The sequence below is a fragment of the Pipistrellus hanaki genome (assembly GCF_964339955.1).
Source record: "Pipistrellus hanaki genome assembly, chromosome: 6".
Taxonomy (NCBI): domain Eukaryota; kingdom Metazoa; phylum Chordata; class Mammalia; order Chiroptera; family Vespertilionidae; genus Pipistrellus; species Pipistrellus hanaki.
The window spans coordinates 54822035-54845242 of record NC_140508.1 but is presented as its reverse complement, the minus strand read 5'-3'; the positions used below and the strand labels follow the sequence as shown (position 1 = coordinate 54845242).

The window sequence follows — 23208 nt, the reverse complement described above, 5'->3', positions numbered from 1 at the left end:
GCACATGCTTAGGTTGCAGGTTCCATCCTGGGTCCCAACTGAGGCAAGTGTGGGAGGCAACCAATTGATGTGTCTCTCTCACATGGATTCTTGGCTCTCTTCTCTCTCTCTCCCCTTCCCCATGCCTCCCATTCTCTCTCTAGAAATCAGTGGAAAATATCCTCATCCCTCACAAGCATTAAAAAAAAAAAAAAAAAAAGAAAGAAGAAAGAAAGAAAAAAAGGCACCCAGCAAATCAAAAGCTGCTCAAAAACAATTTGTGCCCTGGATGGTGTGACTCAGTTGGTTGGAACATCATCCTATACACCAGAAGGTCGAGGGATGGGTTCCAGTCAGGAGCACCCACCTAGGTTGTAGGTTCAATCCCTTGTGGGGGACTGTAGGGGAGCGGCAACCTATGGATCTCTCTCTCATATCAGTCTCTGTCTCTCTGTCACTCTCTCCCTCCTAGCCCTTTCTCTGAAAATCAATGAACCTGTCCTCAGGTGAGGATTAAATAAATAGCACTGCACGCTTAAAAACAAACAAATAAACAACAACTTGTTTAGTCCAGGGCCACAGGGACAAATTTAAATCTTCCCCTTTAGCGCATCCACCATTTGTCTATAAGATTCCTAAAAGGCTGGATAAATAAGGAAATGTGAACCTTCACATCGAAATCTTATGGGGCACTCTAGTAAGATCACAAACACTTCATAACTTTAGCTTTTAAAAACGTATTGATCTTGATTCCCTCCAAGGCCCGAGTCACTTTAAAACAAAGGAAAGGGTCTCTTCTTTCCCTGTGTTCTCTTAAAGCACTGGCATTAACGACATGATTGTATCTTCAGCATGACTAATTTATAGACGTAATAACATGCTCTATCGATGACTCAAAATAATGTTTCTTTCCATTCTGATAGGATTGTCTTTGATCTGTTGAAGTGGTGAGGAACTAGTAGCTGAAAAGCTTTCAGAACATTTCAGTGAGTATAAACTCACAGGCTTAACATCAAATAGAGTGATGATTTCCCAGGAGATGAAAAAACTTCTATCATAAAAAAAAACAACAAAAAACAACAACACAACAACTTTAGGGGTTAGAAAAAAAGTAGATTTAAAATAATATTTTCTTTATGTAAACTTTGATGGGCATATAGGCAAATAACTTGGTCAATCTTTTCATGAAAAAGTAGAATTCTTTTATTTTTAATTTTTTTAATTTTATTGATTTTACACAGAGAGGAACTGAGAGGGATAGAGAGTTAGAAATGTCGATGAGAGAGATACATCGACCAGCTGCCTCTTGCACACCCCTTACTGGGGATGTGCCCGCAACCGAGGTATGTGCCCTTGACCAGATTCGAACCCGGGACCTTTCAGTCCGCAGGCCGACGCTCTATCCACTGAGCCAAACCGGTTTCGGCAAAAAGTAGAATTCTTAAGGGGAAAAAATGTCACTGTGCTGGTTAATTTGTTAAGTAGTAGTTAAATTTTTGTTTTTGTTTTTTTAATCCTCACCTGAGGATATTTTTCTATTGATTTTTTACATTGAGTGGAAGAGAGAGGGAAAGACAGAGAAATATCTATGTGAGAGAAACACATGGATTGGTTGCCTCCTGCAAGAGCCCCAACCAGAGTCCAGGATGGGGAGGAGCCTTCAACAGGTACATGCTCTTGACTGAAATGGAATCTAGGACCCTTTGGTCCACAGGCTGACGCTCTATCCACTGAGCCGAACCAGCTAGGACTGTTCTAGTTAATTTTTAAAGAAAACATGTTTTTGCATTAAAAATTATGTAGATAAATATCTATTGATGTTAAAATACACTAAGTACAAACATTGTGATAAAATAAAACATTAATTTTTATAAAAACAAAAATATATTTCATATTTACCATTTAATATAAGATCTGAATGAACATAGATCAAGGGGATTCCCTGGGTTGTATAAATTACAGATCTTGCAAATTCCATTTTCTTTTTGCTTATCTGTATTTTCCACAATGATCTTGAATTGCTTATGAGTTATGCTTTTCATTATAAAACTAGAAATGATTCTTTTAAAAATTAAGCTGTTATTAGTTTAAATTTACTTACCAAGAGATTCTCGCCTGCCATTCCTCTGTTGTTAAAAACAACACATCTAAAAGCATAAAACAATTTTGTTATTTTTACACATGATTCTTGCTCACACTGCATTATCAAAAATCATCTTACTAGCACTGTTTTAGAGCACAAAAAAGATTTTAAAAAATCTCTCCCAAAGACATGAGCATGTTGACAATTTCATCTAAGTGCATGAAAATACATTCCCAGTTCTCTAAACTCAATTCATGGGTTCAAATCAGAAAACCGTATATTGAAATGATGTTACATTTTCCTACCAAAAGCAGAATTTTTACAACTTCTTCCTATCCGTATGCACACATATCCAATAGATGTTGTTAAAACAACTCTAAATAAAAGTCAAATTTAATTGTTTTTGGTTCAAATTTTAAAAAGGCCTCTACCTGTTCTATTTGCAACATTAATAAATACATATTCCTAACCTCAATAAAAGCTCTTGTTCTCTCAAGGCTCAGCAAACACCGGTACGGGAATTTTACCTGAGGCAAAAACACTAAGGTGCAGCTGAAAGGAGCCTGGCACCTGAGCTTTCTATAAACCTGTTTGCCTCTTCTGGGTCAATCGTCACACGTAAAGGATTTAGAACAGGGTTGGCTCACGCTAAGTACACAACGACAGCCACTAGTAACAATGGCAGTTGCAGCGCCAGGTTAGCTTTAAATACTCATTCTGCATTTAAGATATTTAACTCTCATTACATTTTCAGTCAGTCATAACCCCAGATATGTATTTTGTGCCATCCTGAAATGAATCCTGACTTGTGTCTGCACAGGTTTCTTTGATTTAATCTATATTCATGTCCATTAAAATTCTTTTTTTTTTTTTTTTTACTGTTTACTTATCCAATCAATAATCAAGGACGTTTAAGGTTCTAATTCCTTTTCTTCAGGGTATTGCTGATCATTGCATGGGTTCTAAGCACCAATGACCTGACTGCCTTACTGAACATTCAACAACGCTGACTCTCTCCTCAAGGGGGGTTACAGTTTAATGTGGTATTCAGGATATGTTTCTGCAAAGGAATTCTGTCTTGTTTCTGAAAGGTCATATAGGAAATTTTACTAGGCCCAATTGAAAAAGGAAATGTTTAAAAATCTCATCAATCTAATTAGAGAAAAAGCTAGAAATATTACATTTTATTGACTAGTCAAAGGAAGACCTTAAATATACTATAAACACATGCAGAAACGTTAGCATAATGTCAGTTAGTGCTTAATCTTTTCTTGCTAAATATGTGGCAGGAGAGATTAGAGACAAATAAAATTTAAGTTAGTCGCGTGTATTTACTTGCATAAGCACCTAAGTTACACTGGAATTGGGACTAAAGTTCATTGTGACCTTGAGCCTTGAAGATCCTACTCATTCAGAAAAGAACCACTGGATAAAAAATGGCTTTTGGGTCAAGACATCACCGTGTGACTGAGAGAAGAGAACAGACCTTATGAGGGGAAAGGAAAAGATGATCTGCAAACTCATGAAAAAGCAGGCTATACACCTGGGATTTTCTTCCAAACTGCAGACTGGGATATTTTCACTTTTTTTCAGGCAACTTTTAAAAGTGGATCACAGCTCTGGTATCTCTTGCTAGAAGAGAAATTGTATTGACCTCTCCACAGGCCTTAGTTCCTGACAATGTTCATTCAGCAGCAGTGATCACTGTATTTACCTCTAGTCTTGGGAATGGGGCAGAGAGATAAAGAATGAAAGAGCAAAGCAGCTACAGAGAAAGGCAGAATGGGGGCTGCCATTCTGTTCCTTTCTCCCCCTTCAGCTTCTTCTTTCATTTAACCCCGTTTCTGCCCTGTCAGTCATCAGGGAACACATATAAAGCTAAAAGAGGTAGCCATGAAATGACAAGAAAAACCCCCGAGATGTTCTAAATTAAAAAGAGACACCAAAGGGTTCATCAGCTAACAACAGCAGGGTAAAAACCAACAAAAGACTACTTACACTCTTCAATGTATGCTGAAATTATTTTTTTGTGGGTTTTTTTATTTTCTTCTTTTCTTTTTTCTTCTGTATGTTGGGATTATTAAACTAACTTCTAGGCGGCTATTTCTGAGACTATCTATCGAAAGGCGGCACAGCCAGGTGCAGTGGAACCCCAGGAGTCTGCTTCCTGCTTACACAGGAGCTGTACTTACTGCTGGCCCTCCCAGAACTAGTCTCCCATCCCTCTGTCTACAGCTAATGTAAATTATTTTAGAACAGCTTACATCTTTCTCCCCCTACTTGATGTATAAAAAAGCCATGAAGGCCAAAACCGGTTTGGCTCAGTGGATAGAGTGTCAGTCCGTGGACTGAAGGGTGCCAGGTTCGATTCCAGTCAACATTGGTTGCGAGCACATCTCCGGTAAGGGGTGTGCAGGAGGCAGCTGGTTGATGTTTCTCTCTCATCGATGTTTCTAGCTTTCTATCCCTCTCTCTTCCTCTCTGTGGAAAATCAATAAAATATATTTAAAAAAAAAAAAAAAAGCCACGAAGGACATGTTTGTCTTTTCTAGTTAGTGATGCTGCAGGTGGTTTAGACTCCATGCTCTTAGACCCATCTTCTTCTTTTGCTAGCAGTGGCCCAATAAACACTTTCTTTAAAACACACACACACACACACACACACACACACTCAGTCTCTTTAAAGTTAAAATTTTTTGTTTAACAGAAGCATCTACTATTGCTAAGGCATTCAATAAACCTCCGTTAACTTTGTAACAGCTCTCTCCAAATAATTCCTATAATTTCTCCCAAACAACTTTAAAGAGTATGTACATGAGAAAAATCGTTCTGCAAAACTTATTTTTCCTGCATATTTTAACTATTTAAATTTTCCTCTCAAAGCATGGCAAATATAAATAAAGAGAAGACATAGCAGAGACATACCTACAGTATAAGATTTCTCAACCTTTAGCACTATGGATGTTATGGACCAAGTAATTCTTTACATCGGGGCTGTCTATAGCCCCCTTGTTTGAGAACCACTATTATAGTGAGGGGGACCAGAGAGCATTGAATCTGCTCAAGCCCAGTGATCTACCAGAATAAAGTGATTTTATCAGGTGACCTTAAATATTTTCCAGTTCTAAGATTCCACAAGTCTTTGATTCTCAGGATACAAATAATACAATATAATATACAGTTCATGTATCATAGAAATGTACACTTCAAACCTATATGATTTTATTAACCAATGTCATCCCAATAAACTTAATAAAAAATAAAACTAAAAGAAAAGGAAATAAAAATCAGCAAAGGAAAGAGTGATATGAACATTTAGAAAGCACTACACTGATTTCAGGTAATAATAATAGCAGTAGATACTTATTAGTGCTTACTATGTGCCAGATCATGTTCTAAGCACTTTACGTGAACATGAATATTGGAATGACACATTCATTCAAAATTTATTAAACAGAATATTTATTGAACTAATTTTTAAAAACTGTTTTGAGCCCTGACCAGTTTGGCTCAGTGGATAGAGCGTCAGCCTGCGAACTCAAGGGTCCCAGGTTCGATTCTGGTCAAGGGCATGTACCTTGGTTGTGGGCACATCCACAGTGAGGGGTGTGCAGAAGGCAGCTGATCGATGTTTCTCTCTTATCGATGTTTCTAACTCTCTATCCCTCTCTCTTCCTTCCCTCTCTCTTCCTCTCTGTAAAAAATCAATAAAATATATATATATATTTTAAAACTGTTTTGAGAGACATAAAGAGAGGAAGAGAAACCCACAACCTTGGCATACCAGGATGATGCTCTAACCAACTAAGCTATTTGTCCAGAGCTTTGCTGAACTAATTTCAAGATGGAATCAGAACTTACTAGAGAAAAATGAAATAAAAATATAAGGTTCCTGGCCTCAAGGAGAATAGAATCTAGTTAGGTTGAAAAGAAATGCACCATATTTTCAGTTGAATAACTACAACAAAAGTGATAACACAAGGCTCTCTAAAAGAGCTTTGTCTCTGAAAATTTGTTAATTGAGGTATCATTTTATAGTGGGATATCTAACAATTAGATAGATAATGTTAAGTCCCTAGAGAATGGTACTATTTTTGTTTTCCAGACACAACATAATTAAAATGCCAAGGGCAAAGGATAAAGAGAGAATCTTACAGGCAGCAAGAGAAAAACAGTTACCTATAAGGGAACACCCATACGATTATCAGCTGGTTTCTCAACAGAAACTATGCAGGTCAGACAGGAGTGGCAAGAAATATTCAAAGTGATTAATAGCAAGAACCTACAACTAAGATTACTCTACCCAGCAAAGTTATCATTCAGAATTGAAGGTCAGATAAAGAACTTCACAGACAAGAAAAAGTTAAGTAGTTCACCACCACCAAACCAGCATTATATAAAATGCTGAAAGGTATTCTTTAAAAGAGGAAAAAGAAGAAAAAAGTAAAGATAAAAATTATGAACAACAAATACATATCTATCAACAAATGAATCTAAAAGTCAAGTGAATTAAAAATCTGATGAACACAATAAACTGGTGAATATAATAGAATCAGGGGCATAGAATGGGAGTGGATTGAGAATTCTCAGGGGGAAGAGGGTGTCTATGTGGGGGGTATGGGAGGAGACTGGACAAAAATCATACACCTATTGGACGGGGGCGGGGGGGGGGGAGGTAAGGACAGAGGGTGGGAACTAGGTAGAGGGGAACTATGAAGGGGAAAAAAAGGAGAAACAATTGTAATAATCTGAACAATAAAGATTAATTAAATTTTAAAAATAAATACATAAAAGGTACTGGGGAGATCTTCACATTCGTGTTTGCAAGGACAAGGACTATCTCTGAAAGAAATTGCTAGTACTAGAAATTGCTAGTACTAGAAATTGCTTCTGGAAAGGGAGCTGAGTGACTGGGTACCAGGAAGACACTTTTCACCGAAAATACGTTTGTACTGTTTGCAGATTTTGCTCTTTGTATGTATCATTTTAAAACATTAAAATACAACCTGGAAAAAAAAATTATGTAATAAAACGTCCACTGAAATCTAGGCCAGTCATTTAGTATTTTGGTACTTACTGTAAAGGACACTATCAGAACCTATATTCCCAAAGAGCATACAGTCTAATTGAACTGACAAAGAGTTGGCAGTGGTAGGGAAGAAATGTATTAGGAAGTGCCAGGATTGCCCACAAATGACAGAAAACTCGAAATAACAGTGACTGAAACAAGGTACAAATTTATTTCTCATGTAAAAGCCCATGAAGGTAGACCAGGGCTTGTATGGTGCCCTATAGTTTCAGGAAACTAAGTTTCCTATATTGGATTGCTGCATAAGCCATGGCTTGCTTCAGCTCCAGCTACCACATCTGCATGCCAGCACCCAAGAAAGGGAAAAATGGAGATTAGAGAATGCAACACCAGGGTCCTTTAAGGATGCTTCCTAGCAGCTGTGCACACTACTTTTACTGATATCACTTTGGCCTGCTGTTTCTTAGCATCAAGGGAGGTTTTAAAGTGAAGTCTTTATTTTTGGGCAGCTATCTACCCAACTGAAATTGGAAGATTCTGTTACTGAGGAAGAAAGGGGGAATAAGTATTCGGAGATAACTAGATGTTTATATTTCCAAGAGGTAGATTTACTTGTACTTGCTCTTTAAATTATATTTTTTTTTTTAAAAAAAAATGTTCTACTTTGGCCAAGACCGGTTTGGCTCAATGGCTAGAGCGTTGGCTTGGGGACTGAAGGGTCCCGGGTTTGATTCCGGTCAAGGGCATGTACCTTGGTTGCAGGCATATCCCCAGTAGGGGATGTGCAAGAGCAGCTGATCAATGACTCTCTCTCATCGATGTTTCTAACTCTCTCTCTCTCTCCCTTCCTCTCTGTACAAAATCAATAAAATATATTTTTTTTAAAAAAATGTTCTACTTTGATCAGGAAACAGACCTGAGAAGGAAGACCTGAACATTTCTAAAGACCCACTTTGTTCAGGGCACTCAACCAAGTACTTTATACAGTCTGATTCATTAAACTCTCTAGTAAGAAACTGTGATTGGTGAAGTTAAAAATTAATTGCCCAGGGTCACTAAGTAAGTGGTAGTTCCAACATTTGAATCCAGGCCTGGCTCCAAGGCTCATGTACATCCCCCCACACTACACAGCCTTCCACAAGCTATGTTACCTACTAGACCCCAGGCCACAGTATCAACGACTTGGATCTGTTTTGCCACCTAAGAACTCAACTCAGCCTTGTGCCAAAGTTCCAGGTGCATTTTTTACCTCAGTGGTCTTTGCAACTACCTGACCAACTTTGATTGATTGCAAAGATGTCTGTCAAGAGATGGAGTCTCTTTCCCTACTCTTTGACTCTGGGCTGACTTGCTTCAACTAGAAAGTGACTTTGTTTTACTAGAATGCAGTAGAAGCAACATTGTGAGGGTTCTCAGCTTTGGCTTCAAGAAGCCATGTGGCTTTCACTTTCACACGTTTGGAAGCCTTTGCCACCAAATGATCAACCTCAGGGAGAGCTTGATATGGAGACTATGTGGAGCTGAGATGAGTCATCCTTGTAAAGGGTACCCAAACATGGAGTTATTCTGGCTGCTGACCACAAATGCACAAAAGATTCCAGCCAAGACCAGAAGAACTACGCAGCTGAGCTCAGCCCAAATTGCTGACCTACAGAATTGTGAGCGAAATGGTGGTTGGTTTTAGCCACTAAGTTTTGGATAGTTTGTTATACAGCAAAAACTAACTAATACACTCTCTCCAACTTAGATTCAGAGATTCCTTGTCAATTAAAAATTAGTGAGGATAGGCCCAAAGGCTATTGAAATATTTATTGACCTTCCTTTATTCATGCATTCTACTACCTGATTCAGTGTTAGATTTCCCTGAACCCAAATAAACTGGGTCTTCAAGAAACTGACAGTGGCCTGATCCAGCCTCCCCTCTCATAAGCTTCTTGAGGCAAGGACAACTTCTCACAACTCTTTGTATCTCCACATAGTACCTAACACAAGCCTTCCTTGTGTCATATATTCTCAATAAAGCTTCTAAATCCGCCAAAGAGATTTTAACCCGTAGGGAAGTTAGAACCTCCCAACAGCTTTGAAGCTCAGTGTAATAAAATGGTAATAAAATCTCTCTATCTATATATATAAAAGCCTAAGCGGCCGAATGACTGAACAATCGAACAACCAGTCACTATGACACACACTGACCACCAGGGGAAAGACTCTCAACACACAGGATCAGGGTCCCTCCTGTCTGGATCAGGCCTGCTGGGATCTGGCCAAAACTGACAATCAGACATCCCCTGAAGGGTCCCAGATTGTGAGAGAGTGCAGGCCAGTCCAAGGGACCCCATCGGTGAATGAATCCGTGCACTGGGTCTTTAGTTTGGTAATAAAATTTGGCAACTTTTACAAATGATGGAAGAAAGCCATACTTCCTGGCAACTCTAAGACTTATAAGATTCAGTCCCTTAGTTTCAACTGCATTGTTTTTAAAAGTACTTTCTAAATCTTGGGAGATAGATCAGGCCAAGTATAGAATCAGCAATTTAAATATGTGCAAAAGGCTTTATGATCTGTACTTCTTGAGCATGACTAAGTTTTAGCAAAAAATTGGAATCAAGTCTCACATTGGTGCTTAAACATCCAATAATGATACATTTCTGATATTGCTTAGTGCAAATGTCATTGAAACCATAATTCTGAAATGCCATATCAAAGCTTCTGAGAGATTGTCATTTCATGGACAAAATATGCTTTATCTTTAAAAGATCAGAATTAACTTGTCAACATTGAAATAACTCTTCTGGCATTTTCCCCTTTATATAAAAATACTTTCTCTTTATTTATATTGTTAACACTGTTACAGATGTATATACAAATATTTTTATTAATATAAACTCAACCTCAGTTTTTCACACAAACAAGTATCTCAAGTTTAACATAAGATACAATTCTAAGTGCAACTCAGAGTGTCACATTACAATAATTATTATCAGCTGAAAAAGACTGAGGCACAAAAAAGCAGTACCTTTGCAATGACGGTTTTAAGATTTTAGATCTGAACCTGAAATTTAATATTGCTAAATCAATTGCATCTGCTAACCAAGTTGAATAATGTTTTTTTTCAAAAATGGTGTGACATCATTGACTGAACACTAGCCATATGGACATGCAAAGAGGCATAGATCACCTACAAGCTGATTTTGAATATATATTTTTTTATATTGCTTACCATGTGAAAAGTACTTTGCAAATAAATTAATTTTTAATCCAATGTGACTTTTTAAAATATATTTTATTGATTTTTTTTTTTTACAGACAGGAAGGGAGAGAGATAGAGAGCTAGAAACGTCGATGAGAGAGAAACATCGACCAGCTGCCTTTTGCACAACCCCTACCGGGGATGTGCCTGCAACCAATGTACATGCCCTTGACCGGAATCGAACCTGGGACCTTTCAGTCCGCAGACCGATGCTCTACCACTGAGCCAAACCGGTTTTGGCTGATTTTGAATATTTTTTACACTTGGATCTGAGGCAAGATAAGTGGATCGAAGACTCAAATATGGAACATGACATGAAGGCCACAGTATACTCTCTCAGGGATCTGCTATTCTATACAGCACTCTCTTCAGGGGTCCTCAAACCTGGGTTTTATGTCAATTCCTAGGTGATTCTAATTTCATTCAACCAAAATCTGCTGAATGCCCACTATGCTAAATGCTACTTCCCATGAAATAATTTAGTTACACATCTTCCTGAAAAAAGAAAAAAAGAAAGAAAGAAAGAAAAAAAAACAGGGAAGGAAGAAATAGAGAAAATAACAATGTAGGGGGTTGCTTAATCCATGCAATAAACAATAAGCATTTCTGAAACAAAGGAAGGTAATTTGTGTTTCATTTAGAATTAATTAAGAGAAAAATGGGGGGGAAATCTTTCACCAGTACCTGTATCCTAGTTCTTCACTAAGATGGATCATATGAAGGATATATGACTCCTTGCTTGTTCCAGTGAGGCCGGGCAACAATAAGATAGTAGGTCTGGTGCTGGCGTCCATATAGTTCTTACTGTTATCGTTATCAAACCAGTCCAGTAAAATCTGTCCTCCATCTGCCGTTTTAACACATTCACTAAAAGAAACAATTCAGAGACACATTCAATGCTTCAAGTTACATCTTAATATCAGTGTCTTAATTCTACAAATATAACATAGTATTTGGTCATCTCAAAATAACTTTTCTTCAGCACTCACTAACAAACACTTTTATCACTTTCTTTCATTACAAAAATATTCTGAAATTAGTACCTTAAAGTATTTCCAGCAACACTTGTAAAAGGTAGTATATAAAAATGAACTTCAAAGTATTTCAAGTATTTATCTTTTTATTTTATGCATTACTCTGATTTTTAATTTTTTTTTATTGATTTCAGAGAGGAAGGGAGAGGGAGAGATAGAAATATCAATAAGAACAACTGATTGGCCCTAGCTGGTTTGGTTCAGTGAATAGTGTCGGGCTGAGGACTGAAGGATCCAGGTTCGATTCAGGTCAAGGGCACATGCCGTGTTGAGGGCTCGATCCCCAGTAGGGAGCATGCAGGAGGATCATATCAATGGTTCTCTCTCACCACTGATGTTTCTATCTCTCTCCCTCTCCCTTCCTCTCTAAAATCAATAAAAATACATTTTTAAAAAATCATTGATTGGCTGCTTCCTGCATGCTCCCTACTAGGGATTGAGCCTGCAAACCTGACATGTCCCCAGACCCGGAATCGACCTGCTTCATAGTTCCACGCTCAACCACTGAGCCACGGAGGTTGGGTGATTTCTTTAAAAATATATATTTTTTTATTGATTACAGAGAAGAAGAGAGAGGGATATAGAAACATCAATGAAGACAGAGAAAATCATTGATTAGCTGCCTCCTGCCCCACCACCCAGGTACATGCCCTGACCAGGAATGGAACCATGACCTCCTGGTTCACAGGTCGAGGCTTAACCACTGAGTCACACCTGCCGGGATCAAGTATTTATCTTAATTAGTTCCTCATTTCTCTAAAATACCCAGCCTTTAACCCCTATTTGATTGAGGTCAGCCAAATAATTTAACAGTGAATTATGAATAAATAAAATGCAGATACGATCTCTTCTCTGCCTGTTTGACTTAATAACGGAGTCTTCCCAGAGTCTATTACAAAATTTGCTTCTTAAATTTAAAGTACTTCTCCCATAGTACCTCTGAACATATAGGAATTTCACAGACAAATAGTGCAAGTTCCAGGCAACCAGAGGAACCCCACAAGGACTAGATGACTCAGGGAAATTAGTAATAGGCACCATTTCAATCTCCTGGTTCCTGGTATATCCTGGACCACCTCCTTAACACGTCAAGGGCATTATCACCAAGAACCCATTTGCTTATCCAAAAGCCCTTGTACAGGGGGGTTTGCCACACAAAAATCCAAATGACTTCATCCTCTCACCCCCACCCTTATCCCCAGCAACAGTGAACTTGTACCTATCATCCAAGGATCTGGTCCTCAGGGGCAGGTGCATGATGACTTTGGAAAAGAGTAACCCCCAAACATTTCTCGTAGTAATCTAGAAAGAAACCATTTACACCCGAGCACACACCCCCCCCCCAAAAAAAAAATAAAAAATGGTGAAAGGCAATACCTGACATGTCCCTGCAGCTGGGTGTGGGGTGAAGGGAATGCTTTTCATGACCATTCCTCCTTTTTTTCTACTAAACCAGAGGTTCTACTGACCAGCAGAATGCAAAGAGCGGCGATCTGGAAGGTATGGCTGACAACGGACATGCACTTACTTCCTGTACCGCACGGGGGGCTTGGAGGTGATGAAGGGTCGCAGCAGGGTCTGCCCTCTGCTCTCCCAGCACCAGACGGTCGGGTAGTACGTTTCGGTCACCACGGGGCAGTGGTCCTGAAGGAAGCGGCTGAAGCTCTCACCCCCCGTCACCAGCCGGGGCTTCTGCGGGGGAGTGGGAAAAGACAGTTCCGTGAAGGATGCGGAACGGAGAAAGTTTCTGCAGACTGTGAGCCACAACCGGCCCGGCTCGTCCCCGACGCGGGCGGAGATCCCCGGGATTACTGGGAGCCGGACGCAAATAACCCACAGCCACAACGGGCTTTACAGGGCCGGGTATCCGCTCCTCCGGGGGATCGGGACCGGCGCGAGTTGGAATAAGTCATTCAAAAAAGTGATCCGTCATTCTAAAAAGTGCTCCCGCATTCCCGAGCGGCTCTGCGGGGCGGATCACGGGGACAGGGCAGCGGTCCGAGGTCAGACGGTGCGGGCTGCGGTCCGCGGAGCGGGGCGGACCCCCCGCAGGCGACCCGGGGCTGGCCGGCTTCCCCGCGCGCGCGCGCGCTCCAAGGGCGACCCTCGGATGCCGGGGGTGGGGGGAAAGGGCGACGCCGGGGAGCAGCAGGCTCGCCCCCAGGACGTCCCCAGCCGGCGATCTCCTCCAGCCAGCGCCTAGCCTCCCGCTACGCCCCGATGCTGTGGCTCCCCGCAGAGCCGCCCTTGGCCCTGCGCCCCGGCGGCGCCCGCGCCTCCCCTCGGCTCACCTTGGCAATGCTGCTCAGGTAGTAGCAGGCGTAAGCGACGCTGAAGCCCAGGATCAGGGACAAGCCCACTCCCGAGCCGAAGAACCCAACCCGGACTTGGTGCTCCAGGTACAGGGACAGCTCCCGGGAGAGCATCCGCAGGTCCATGGCTCCTGCGGCGGGAGGCCGGCCGGCCGGCGGGCGGGAGAGCGGGCGGGCGCGGCGCGCGGAGGAGCCGGGAGCAGAGCGTCGCCTGCCGGGCAGAGTGCGGCTTCCGCCGGTGGCTCGCCGGGCGGCCCCCGGGAAGTGCAGCCCAGCCCGCCAGATGCCGCCGGCTCCGCCCCGGCTTCCTCCGGACCGCCCCCGCCGCCAGCCACTCAGCAACCTTGCGGAGGCGCGGTCCAAGCCCTGCCGCCCGCAGGGCTAACGGGGTTTCGCCTCCAGGTCGCAGTCGGACTTGGGTGAAGCCCAAGGGTGGGAAGAACGCGGGCGCCGGCTTCCGAGAGGGAAGTGGGCCGGGCAGGATACCTGCCCCAGTGACCTTGAGTGATCCTGGGTCTGGATGACTCCTTCCTGGAAACGGAACAGTTTAAGGTGTCCTAGAAGTGTGAGTTGGATTCCAAGATTTGGGGGAGTTAATGCCACAGATACGTTAGGAGAATGCACTCCCTATGTAGTGAAAAAATTCTACACCCGCCCCCCTTCACCCTCGGAAATTGTGTTGTTTTCCCAAGACTATCAAAAAGGGAAAAAAATATTTTATAAACATTCAACAGTGAGAACATTCAGACTTGATTTTCAAAACCTCTCTGAATTCTTCAGTATGCCTTAAATGAGAAGTAGTTCCCGAAAATAAATGAGATCAAGAATATGAACTGGGATTTTTTTAAAAAAATTATAAAGCCTATTACTGGTTTGTGAATGTTTGAACTTGAAGGAAATTCAAATTACCTAATACGCAGATAAACCATTTATGAAGTAGGTTCTCCTAGGCTTAGTTATGGCAACATGCCTAAAAGCCAGGATATACTTACAGACATCTAAAAGGTGTGGAAGATTTAACAATCTGTTTCTTACGAGCTCCTCCCCACCCCCATCCATCCCCACACCCAACTATCATAGGACAGTTGGGAGGGACCAGGCCTGCAAGGGAGGGCAGTTAGGGGTGACCAAGAGTGGAAAGACATAAAGGCAAAAGGAAAAAAGTAAGGGCTATGAAAATTTCACAGGATTGTAAATTAATTATATAAACAGTGCTAGGGAAAGGGGATGGGCCAGAAGGGAGCAATTTATTTTGCCTTGATTTGGTCATTGCAACTTGATGGTGCCCACAACCCAGAATAATTCAGTTACCTTCACTGAGCCTGTATTTTTTTAATCCATAGAATTATTTATACTCTATAAGTGCCAGTCTGCCCCTGAATACAAGTAATTTTTTCACTCGCTGGCTCTTGTACTCAAGTACAGAAACACAAATGTACACATGGTGGTTGCCATACTTGACAATTTACATGTGACATTCTGTTTTTTCTTTCTTTTTAAAAAAAAATATATTTTATTGATATTTTACAGAGAGAAAGGGAGAGGGATAGAGAGTTAGAAACATCAATGAGAGAAAAACATCGATCAGCCGCCTCCTGTACAACCCCTACCGGGGATGTGCCTGCAACCAAGGTACATGCCCTTGACCGTAATCGAACCCGGGACCTCTCAGTCTCCAGACCGACACTCTTCCACTGAGCCAAACCAGTTTTGGCTACATGTGACATTCTTTATAATGCCTGCCCCTGCCTTCTTCCTTGCCCCCCCATAAACAGATGTATATTTCATTTTGCTTACATTTGAAGTGATACTAACAGCCTGGCCGGTGGGCCTCTGTGGTTGAGCATTGATCCATGAACCAAGAGATCCTGATTCGATTCCTGGCACATGCTGAGATTGCAGGCTTGATTCCCCATAGGGGGCATGCAGGAGGCAGCTGATCTATGTGTCTCTCTCATTGATGTTTCTTTCTCTCTGTCCCTCTCCCTTCCTCTCTAAAATAAATGAAAAATATTAAGGCTTTGCACAGTGGCAGCATCATAGCCAATGAGGTTTATCTAAGGCGTGGTTACTGCTAATTGAAAACTTTAAAAATATTTTAAAATAAAGTGATAATATCACAAAATAAACTATCATAGGCATCATAGGCATCAGTTTGTAGAAAGCTTTCTGACTGGGGAGCAAACAACTTGGAACTCACCAAAGTTAAGCAAATCATTTACCCTTTCCGAGCCTCAATTCCCTACCTATCAAATAAATATTTGAGATGGAAGATGTCCAAGTTCTTTCCTGTTAAAAGAACATTCATAATTTTCCCTTAAGAAAGAACTGTCACTTCCAATATAAATGAGGAAATAAGAGTTCAGACTGTAATATGACCCTCAATTATCCAGGCCTTTGTGTAATCTCTTTTCTTTGAGTACAGATAGGACCTGTGATTTAATTCTAACCAATTGAGTATTAAAAAGAAGATGGAGCCCTAATCAGTTTGGGTCAGTGGATAGAGAGTTGGCCTGTGGACTGAAAGGTCCCAAGTTCGATTCCAGTCAAGGGCATGTACCTTGGTTGCAGGCACATCCCCAGTACGGGGTGTGCAGGAGGCAGCTGATCGATGTTTCTCTCTCATCCATGTTTCTAATTCTCTATTCCTCTTCCTTCCTCTCTGTAAAAAATCAATAAAATATATTAATTAAAAAAAAAAAGAAAAAAAGATGATGGGGTGTCACTACTCCTGGGATTACATCTTAAATAATAAAAGCATAATAGGCAAATTGACTATCACTCTAACACACAAGATGGCTGTCCCCATGTGGTCAAAGATGGCTGCCCCCATGTTGACCCAAGATGGATACCACAAGATGGCCTGCAAAGGGAGGGCAGTTGGGAGGGATCAGGCCTGCAAGGGAGGGCAGTGGGGGCAACCAGGCTGGCAAGGGAGGGCAGTTAGGGATGACCAGGCCAGCAGGGGAGGACAGTTGGGAGGGGCAAGGCCTGCAGGGGAGGACAGTTGAGGATCAGGCCTGCAGGGAAGGGCAGTTATGGGTGATTGGGCCGGCAGAGGAGAGCAGTTTGGAGGGACAACCGCAGGGAGGTCAGTTAGGGGTGACTGGGCCAGCAGGGGAAGGCAGTTGGGGGTGACCAGGCCAGCAGGAGAGGGCAGTTAGGGGTGATCAGGCTGGCAAGGGAGGGCAGTTAGGGGTGACTGGGGCTACAGGGAGGGCAGATGGAGGCAACTGGGCTAGCAGGGGAGCAGCTAGGTGTCCATCAAGCTGGCAGGGGAGTGGTTAGGGGGTGATCAGGCTGACTGGCAGAAGCGGTTGGGGGCAATCAGGCAGGCAGGCAGGCGAGCAGTTGGGAGCCAGCAGTCCTGGATTGTGAGAGGGATGTCCCACTGCCAGTGGGATTGAGCCTAAATGGGCAGTTGGACATCCCTTGAGAGGTCCCATATTGGAGAGGGTGCAGGCTGGCCTGAGGGACACCCCCCACCCCCGCATGAATTTTGTGCACTGGGCCTCTAGTTATGTTATATGACTCTAGTGTAGCACACTGGAGCTAAAAGCTCTCCTGCCCGCCTTGAGGAAGCAAATAGCCATATGAATTTCCCCTGGAGAGGGCCACAGAGGAGAACTAGTGGTAGCCTCTAGCTGACAACCAGCAAAAAATGGGGCCCTCAGACTCACAACTCAAGGAAATAAATTCTGCTGATACCTTGAATTAATTTAGAAGCCAATTCTTCCCCAGTCAAACCTCTAATAAAGACGCAGCAACTAGCCTAGTGTATCCAGAGCAGAGGACCCAACTAAGGTATGCCTGGACCCCTGACCCACAGAAACTATTAAACACTTTTAATTTATTTTTTAATATATTTTATTGATTTTTTTTTTTCAGAGAGGAAGAGAGAGGGATAGAGAGTTAGAAACATCAATGAGAGAGAATCATCGATCAGCTACCTCTTGCACACCCCCCACTGGGGATGTGCCCACAACCAAGGTACATGCCTTTGATCGGAATCGAACCTGGGACCTTTCAGTCCGCAGGCTGATGCTCCATCCACTGAGCCAAACCGGTTTTAGCTACACTTTTTTTTTTTTTTGTTAATCTTTGAGTATATTTTCCCATTTATTTTTATTTTTTTAATTTTAATTTTTTTTTAGAGAGAGTGGAAGGGAAGAGGACAGAGAGAAACATCAATGTGAAAGAGACATATTGATTGGTTGCTTTCTCACTCACCCCAAAGAAGCCTGAAGCATGATTTCAAAAGAATATATGCACCCCTCTGTTCATTTCAGTGATATTTACAATAGGCAAGATCTGGAAACAACCCAAGTGCCCATGAGTACATGACTGATACAAAGCTGTGATACATTGACATAATGGCATACTATTTGGAGAGGAGAGAGAGAGAGAGAGAGAGAGAGAGAGAGAGAGAGAGAGAGAGAGAGAAGGATATATATATATATATATATATATATATATATATAGAGAGAGAGAGAGAGAGAGAGAGAGAGAGAGAGGGAGGGAGGAAGGAGAGGGGAGAGGTGATAGGGGAGAGAGGAAGGAGGAGGAGGAGGAGGACGAGGAGGAGAAGGAGGAGAAGAAGAAAGAAGGAAGAAGAGAGGAAGTGAGGAAGGGAGGGAGAAGAAAGAAAGGAAGAAAGAAAGAGAAAGAAGAAGAGAAAATTTTTTGTGACAGCCTGGATGGATCTGGAGATGATTATGCTAAGTGAAATAAGACAGTCAGCCGAAACCGGTTTGGCTCAATGGATAGAGCGTCGGCTTGGGGACTGAAGGGTCCCGGGTTCAATTCTGGTCAAGGGCCTTGGTTGCGGGCATATCCCCAGTAGGGGGTGTGCAAGAGGCAGTTGATTGATGATTCTCTCTCATCGATGTTTTTAACTCTCTGTCTCTCTCCCTTCCTCTCTGTACAAAATCAATAAAATATATATATATTTTAAAAGAAATAAGACAGTCAGGGAAAGACAAATGCCATCTGATCTCACTTATATGTAGAATCTAATGAACAAAATAAACTGATGAACAAAATAGAAACAGAGGGAGAATACATGGAACCAACTGACAGCTGTCAAAATGGAAGGGTATTGGGGGACTGGATGAAAGAAGGTGAAGGGATTAAGCAAAACATACTTTTGGGACACCCTGTATATATAATACATAGACACAGACAACAGTTTCATGATAGCCAGAGGGAAGGGAGGAGGGGTTGGGAACAGGTGGATGTGGGCAAAGGGGAGGAAATGGGGATTGAAAGATATTTTGCTTGGGGCAGCATACAGATCACATTTTACAAGTTGTACACTTAAAACTTGTAACCCAATAAATTAATTTATATATATAAATGAAAAAAAAAATTCCTTTAGATATATATAAAAAAAAGAACTAACACCTATATGTCTCAAACTATTTCTAAAAAAATTCAAGAGGAAGGAAAACTCCCAAGCTCATTTTACAAAGTCCGAATTATACTAATTCCAAACGCAGATAAAGACACTACAAAGAGCCCTAATTGGTTTGGCTCAGTGGATAGAGTGTCGGCCTGTGGAGTGAAGAGTCCCAGGTTTGATTCTGGTCAAGGGCATGTACCTTGGTTGCAGGCACATGCCCAGTAGGGGTTGTACAGGAGGCGGCTGATCGATGTTTCTCTCTCATTGATGTTTTTAACTCTCTATCCCTCTCCCTTCCTCTCTGTAAAAAATCAATAAAATATATTTAAAATAAAATAAATAAGTAAAAACCATCATTCCCTTGTTCTTGGTATTTCCTGGCCCTTAAAAAAAAAAAAAAAAAAAAAGACACTACAAAGAAAGACAATTATAGGTCAATATCCTTGATGAACACAGATACAAAAATCCTCAATAAAATATTAGCACACCAGATCCAGCAATTCATTAAAAAGATCATACACCACGATCAAGAGAGATTTATTTTCGGTATGCAAAGTTGGTACAATATCTGTAAATCAGTTAACACATTACACCATATAAACAAAAAAGGCTAAAAATCATGATTATACAAAAAGATGCAGAAAAGCATTTGACAAAATCCAGCAGTTAATTTATAAAATTTCTCAGCAATGTGAGAGTAGAGGGAACATATCTCAGCAGAGTAAAGGTCATACATGAAAAACACACATCTAACATCATACTCAATGGAGAAGAAGTAAAAGCATTTTCCTCAAGATCAGGAACAAGACAGAGATGTCTGCAGCAATCAGACAAGAAGAAGAAATGAAAGGCCAGGACCGGTTTGGCTCAGTGGATAGAGCATGGCCTGCAGACTGAAATTTCCCGGGTTCGATTCCGGGCAAGGGCATGTACCTGGTTGCGGGCACATCCCCAGTAGGGGGTGTTCAAGAGGCAGCTGATCGATGATTCTCTCTCATCGATGTTTCTAACTCTCTATCCCTCTCTCTACCTCTCTGTGAATAAATCAATAAAATATATTTAAAAAAAAAAAGAAAAGAAAAAAGAAGAAGAAATAAAAGGCATCCAAATTGCGAAGGAAGAAGTAAACTGTCCCCTGGCCAGTGTGGCTCAGTGGTTGAGCGTCGACCCAGGAACTTGGAGGTCTGGGTTCAATCATTGGTCAGGGCACATGACTAGGTTGCAGTCTTTTTTTAAATTTTTATTTATTTTTATATATTTTATTGTTTTTTTTTACAGAGAGGAAGGGAGAGGGATAGAGTTAGAAACATCGATCAGCTGCCTCCTGTATACCCCCTACTGGGGATATGCCTGCAACGAAGGTACATGCCCTTGACTGGAATTGAACCCGGGACCCTTCAGTCCGCAGGCTAAAGCTTCATCCACTGAGCCAAACCGGTTAGGGCTAGGTTGCAGTCTTGATCCCTAAAAGGGGGCATTTCTCTCTCATCAATGTTTCTATGTTTCTACCCCTCTCCCTAAAAATTAATGAGAACATACTTAAGAAAAAGAAGTAAACTGTCATTATTTGCAGATGACATGAAATGATAAATTCCCTAAAGTAAGAGAATACAAAAAAAAATATTCCAAAACCCCTGGCATTTAAAAAAAATATATTTTATTGATTTTGTACAGAGAGGAAGGGAGAGAGATAGAGTTAGAAACATTGATGAGAGAGAGTCATCGATCAGCTGCCTCTTGCACACCCCCCACTGGGGATATGCCCGCAACCAAGGTACATGCCCTTGACGGGAATCGAACCCGGGACCTTTCAGTCCCCAAGCCGACGCTCTATCCATTGAGCCAAACCGGTTTCGGCACTCCTGGCATTTTTATACACAGATAATGAACTGTTGAAAGACCCAAGTGCCCATCAATAGATGATAGATGACTGGACAAAAAAACTGGAGATACCCATACCCATACCCATACCCATAGCCATAACAAAAACACAAAATCTTACCATTTGCAACAGCCTGGGTGGACCAGAAAGGGTACTATGCTAGCATAATAAGTCAGTCAGAGTGAGACAAGTACTATATGATTTCACTTATCCTTGGAATCTGAAAAACAATATAAACGAACAACCAAAACACAGAGTCAGACTCATAAATACAGAGTTACAAGACTGATGGTTGCCAGAAGGGAGGGGTTTTGAAGGAGGCCAAGAACCAATTTCAGCATATAATAATTACAAGAGTTTTATCGAAAGGTTGGTGCCAGACAGCTCAGGGCATTTTATTGCCTCCTGTTGGCCAAACACCTGAACAGCTGTAGGCTATTCCCTAACCTGATAATGCTTCTGTATTCTACCCTTTGATACCTTACCCTTTGAAGTGTATATTTCCATCTTGCCTTGGGACAAATTGTGTTTAATAAAAGCACAGGGTCCTTAGACCAGGAGAGTCTTCTAGCTCCTTCAGCTGAAGCTCCTCTGACCCCCAATGCCTTTCAAAAATATCTTTTGTCCTTGGACTCTTTAATCATATATGCACAGCCCCTTTCTCCAGAATGCTGAACTCTTCGTAAGGCTGGAAAAAGAATCCTGGCAGAAGTACTGGGTGAAATGGAGGTGAAGGGATTGAGAAGTGCAGATTGGTAGTTACAGAATAGTCATGGGATATAAAATACTGCATAGGAAATAATCCTACATAATAAAAGCCTAATATGCTAAGTGTCCAGTCATCTGGTTGGCCATTCAATCAATCAAAGCACAATATGCTAATGATATGCTAAAGCCACTCAACTGCTCACTATGATGTGCACTGATCACCAGAGCACAGACGCTCCAACTGATAGGTTAGCTTGCTGCTGAGGTCTGGCTGGTTGGGACTGAGCGAGATGGGCCGGACATACCCTGGAGCCCTCCTGCATCCCTCTCCACCCCCAATTGTGCACCAGTGGGGTCCCTCCGCCTGGCCTGTGCCCTCTCGCTATCCAGGACCCCTCAGGAGATGTCAGAGAGCTGGTTTCAGCCAATGGCGGAACTACAGCAGAAGCGCTAAGGATGTTCAACTGTCGGCTTAAGCCTGCTCCCCACAGGACGTGGGCTTAAGCTGACAGTTGGACATCCCCTGAGGGCTCCAGACTTCAAGAGGGCACAGGCTGGGCTGAGGGAACCATCCCCCCAAGTGCATGAATTTGTGCACCAGGCCTCTAGTACTGTAAAAACTATATATGATGCTAGGTGGATACTGGAAATATCAGGGGGAACACCACTATGCTGTACATCTGAAATTAATATAAAATAATGTTGATTGTAAACTGTCACTGAAAAGCAAATACAAACAACACAAAGTTTGTACAGTTGGCACTAAGAATTATAATTGGACTCACTGCCAATTCCCATATTTTTCTGCAATGGAATGCCTGAAAACACTCAAAAGGGTTCCTGGTGACATGAGGAATTGCTGGAGTTTATATGTTGAGTGTCTGATCACATGCCAACAGGAGGGAACAATTGCTTTGTAATATCGTCCTGGAGAAAAAACCAAAACAGATCTAAGATTTCACCAGAGTCTTGTTGCATCACTTAAGCTGTTCCTATTGGAGAATCTAACATGGGAAGACAAAGGAGAAGTGCTATTTGTTGGTTGGGATCTGTGGTATTGGTACAAATTTGTGGGGGTGATGCAAGATGCCTCAGCTCACAAAGACCGGGACCTATGAGCAGAGTGCCTTTAAGAGCCAACCTGGCGCAGATAGGACAAAACTTATGGCCCTAACATGCTTTCCCTTCTGGCAAATTTGGCTACAGAAATGTTTGTTGGGACTCATCTAATACCAATCCTTGGCACTTATCAAGCCTAAGTACATTATGATATATTACAAAAAAATGAACCAAGAGCTCTAGCTGGTTTGGCTCGGAGGATGAAATGTTGGCCTCAGGACTGGAGGGTCCAGGGTTCGATTCCAGTCAAGGACGTGAGGAGGCTAAAAGGAGTAATTCCATCCAATGTAACCCTCATATTTGAAGGCTAGTGATCTGAATCCAAGCCAGTAAGCTCAGTGTACATTCCTGATAACCTATCATTAAGTCACTACCTCTTTCCCAGATACTGGTCTTGCAGAACAGTGGTTA

The 23208-nt window shown here is 41.8% G+C and overlaps 1 protein-coding gene across 1 annotated transcript in view; it reads right to left on the bottom strand.

Moving 5' to 3' along the window:
* The window catches only part of ABHD3 (abhydrolase domain containing 3, phospholipase), a 33734-nt gene extending 19770 nt beyond the window's left edge, over positions 1 to 13964 (bottom strand). Inside the window, exons 1-4 of the mRNA XM_084888136.1 lie at positions 13667 to 13964; positions 12904 to 13067; positions 11026 to 11208; positions 2081 to 2126 (exon numbers count right to left, since the gene is read on the bottom strand). Coding sequence (XP_084744262.1) covers positions 2081 to 2126; positions 11026 to 11208; positions 12904 to 13067; positions 13667 to 13813 — 540 coding nt within the window. The 5' untranslated portion in view covers positions 13814 to 13964. The remainder of the gene's footprint in view (positions 1 to 2080; positions 2127 to 11025; positions 11209 to 12903; positions 13068 to 13666) is intronic.
* Positions 13965 to 23208: the final 9244 nt, after the last annotated feature.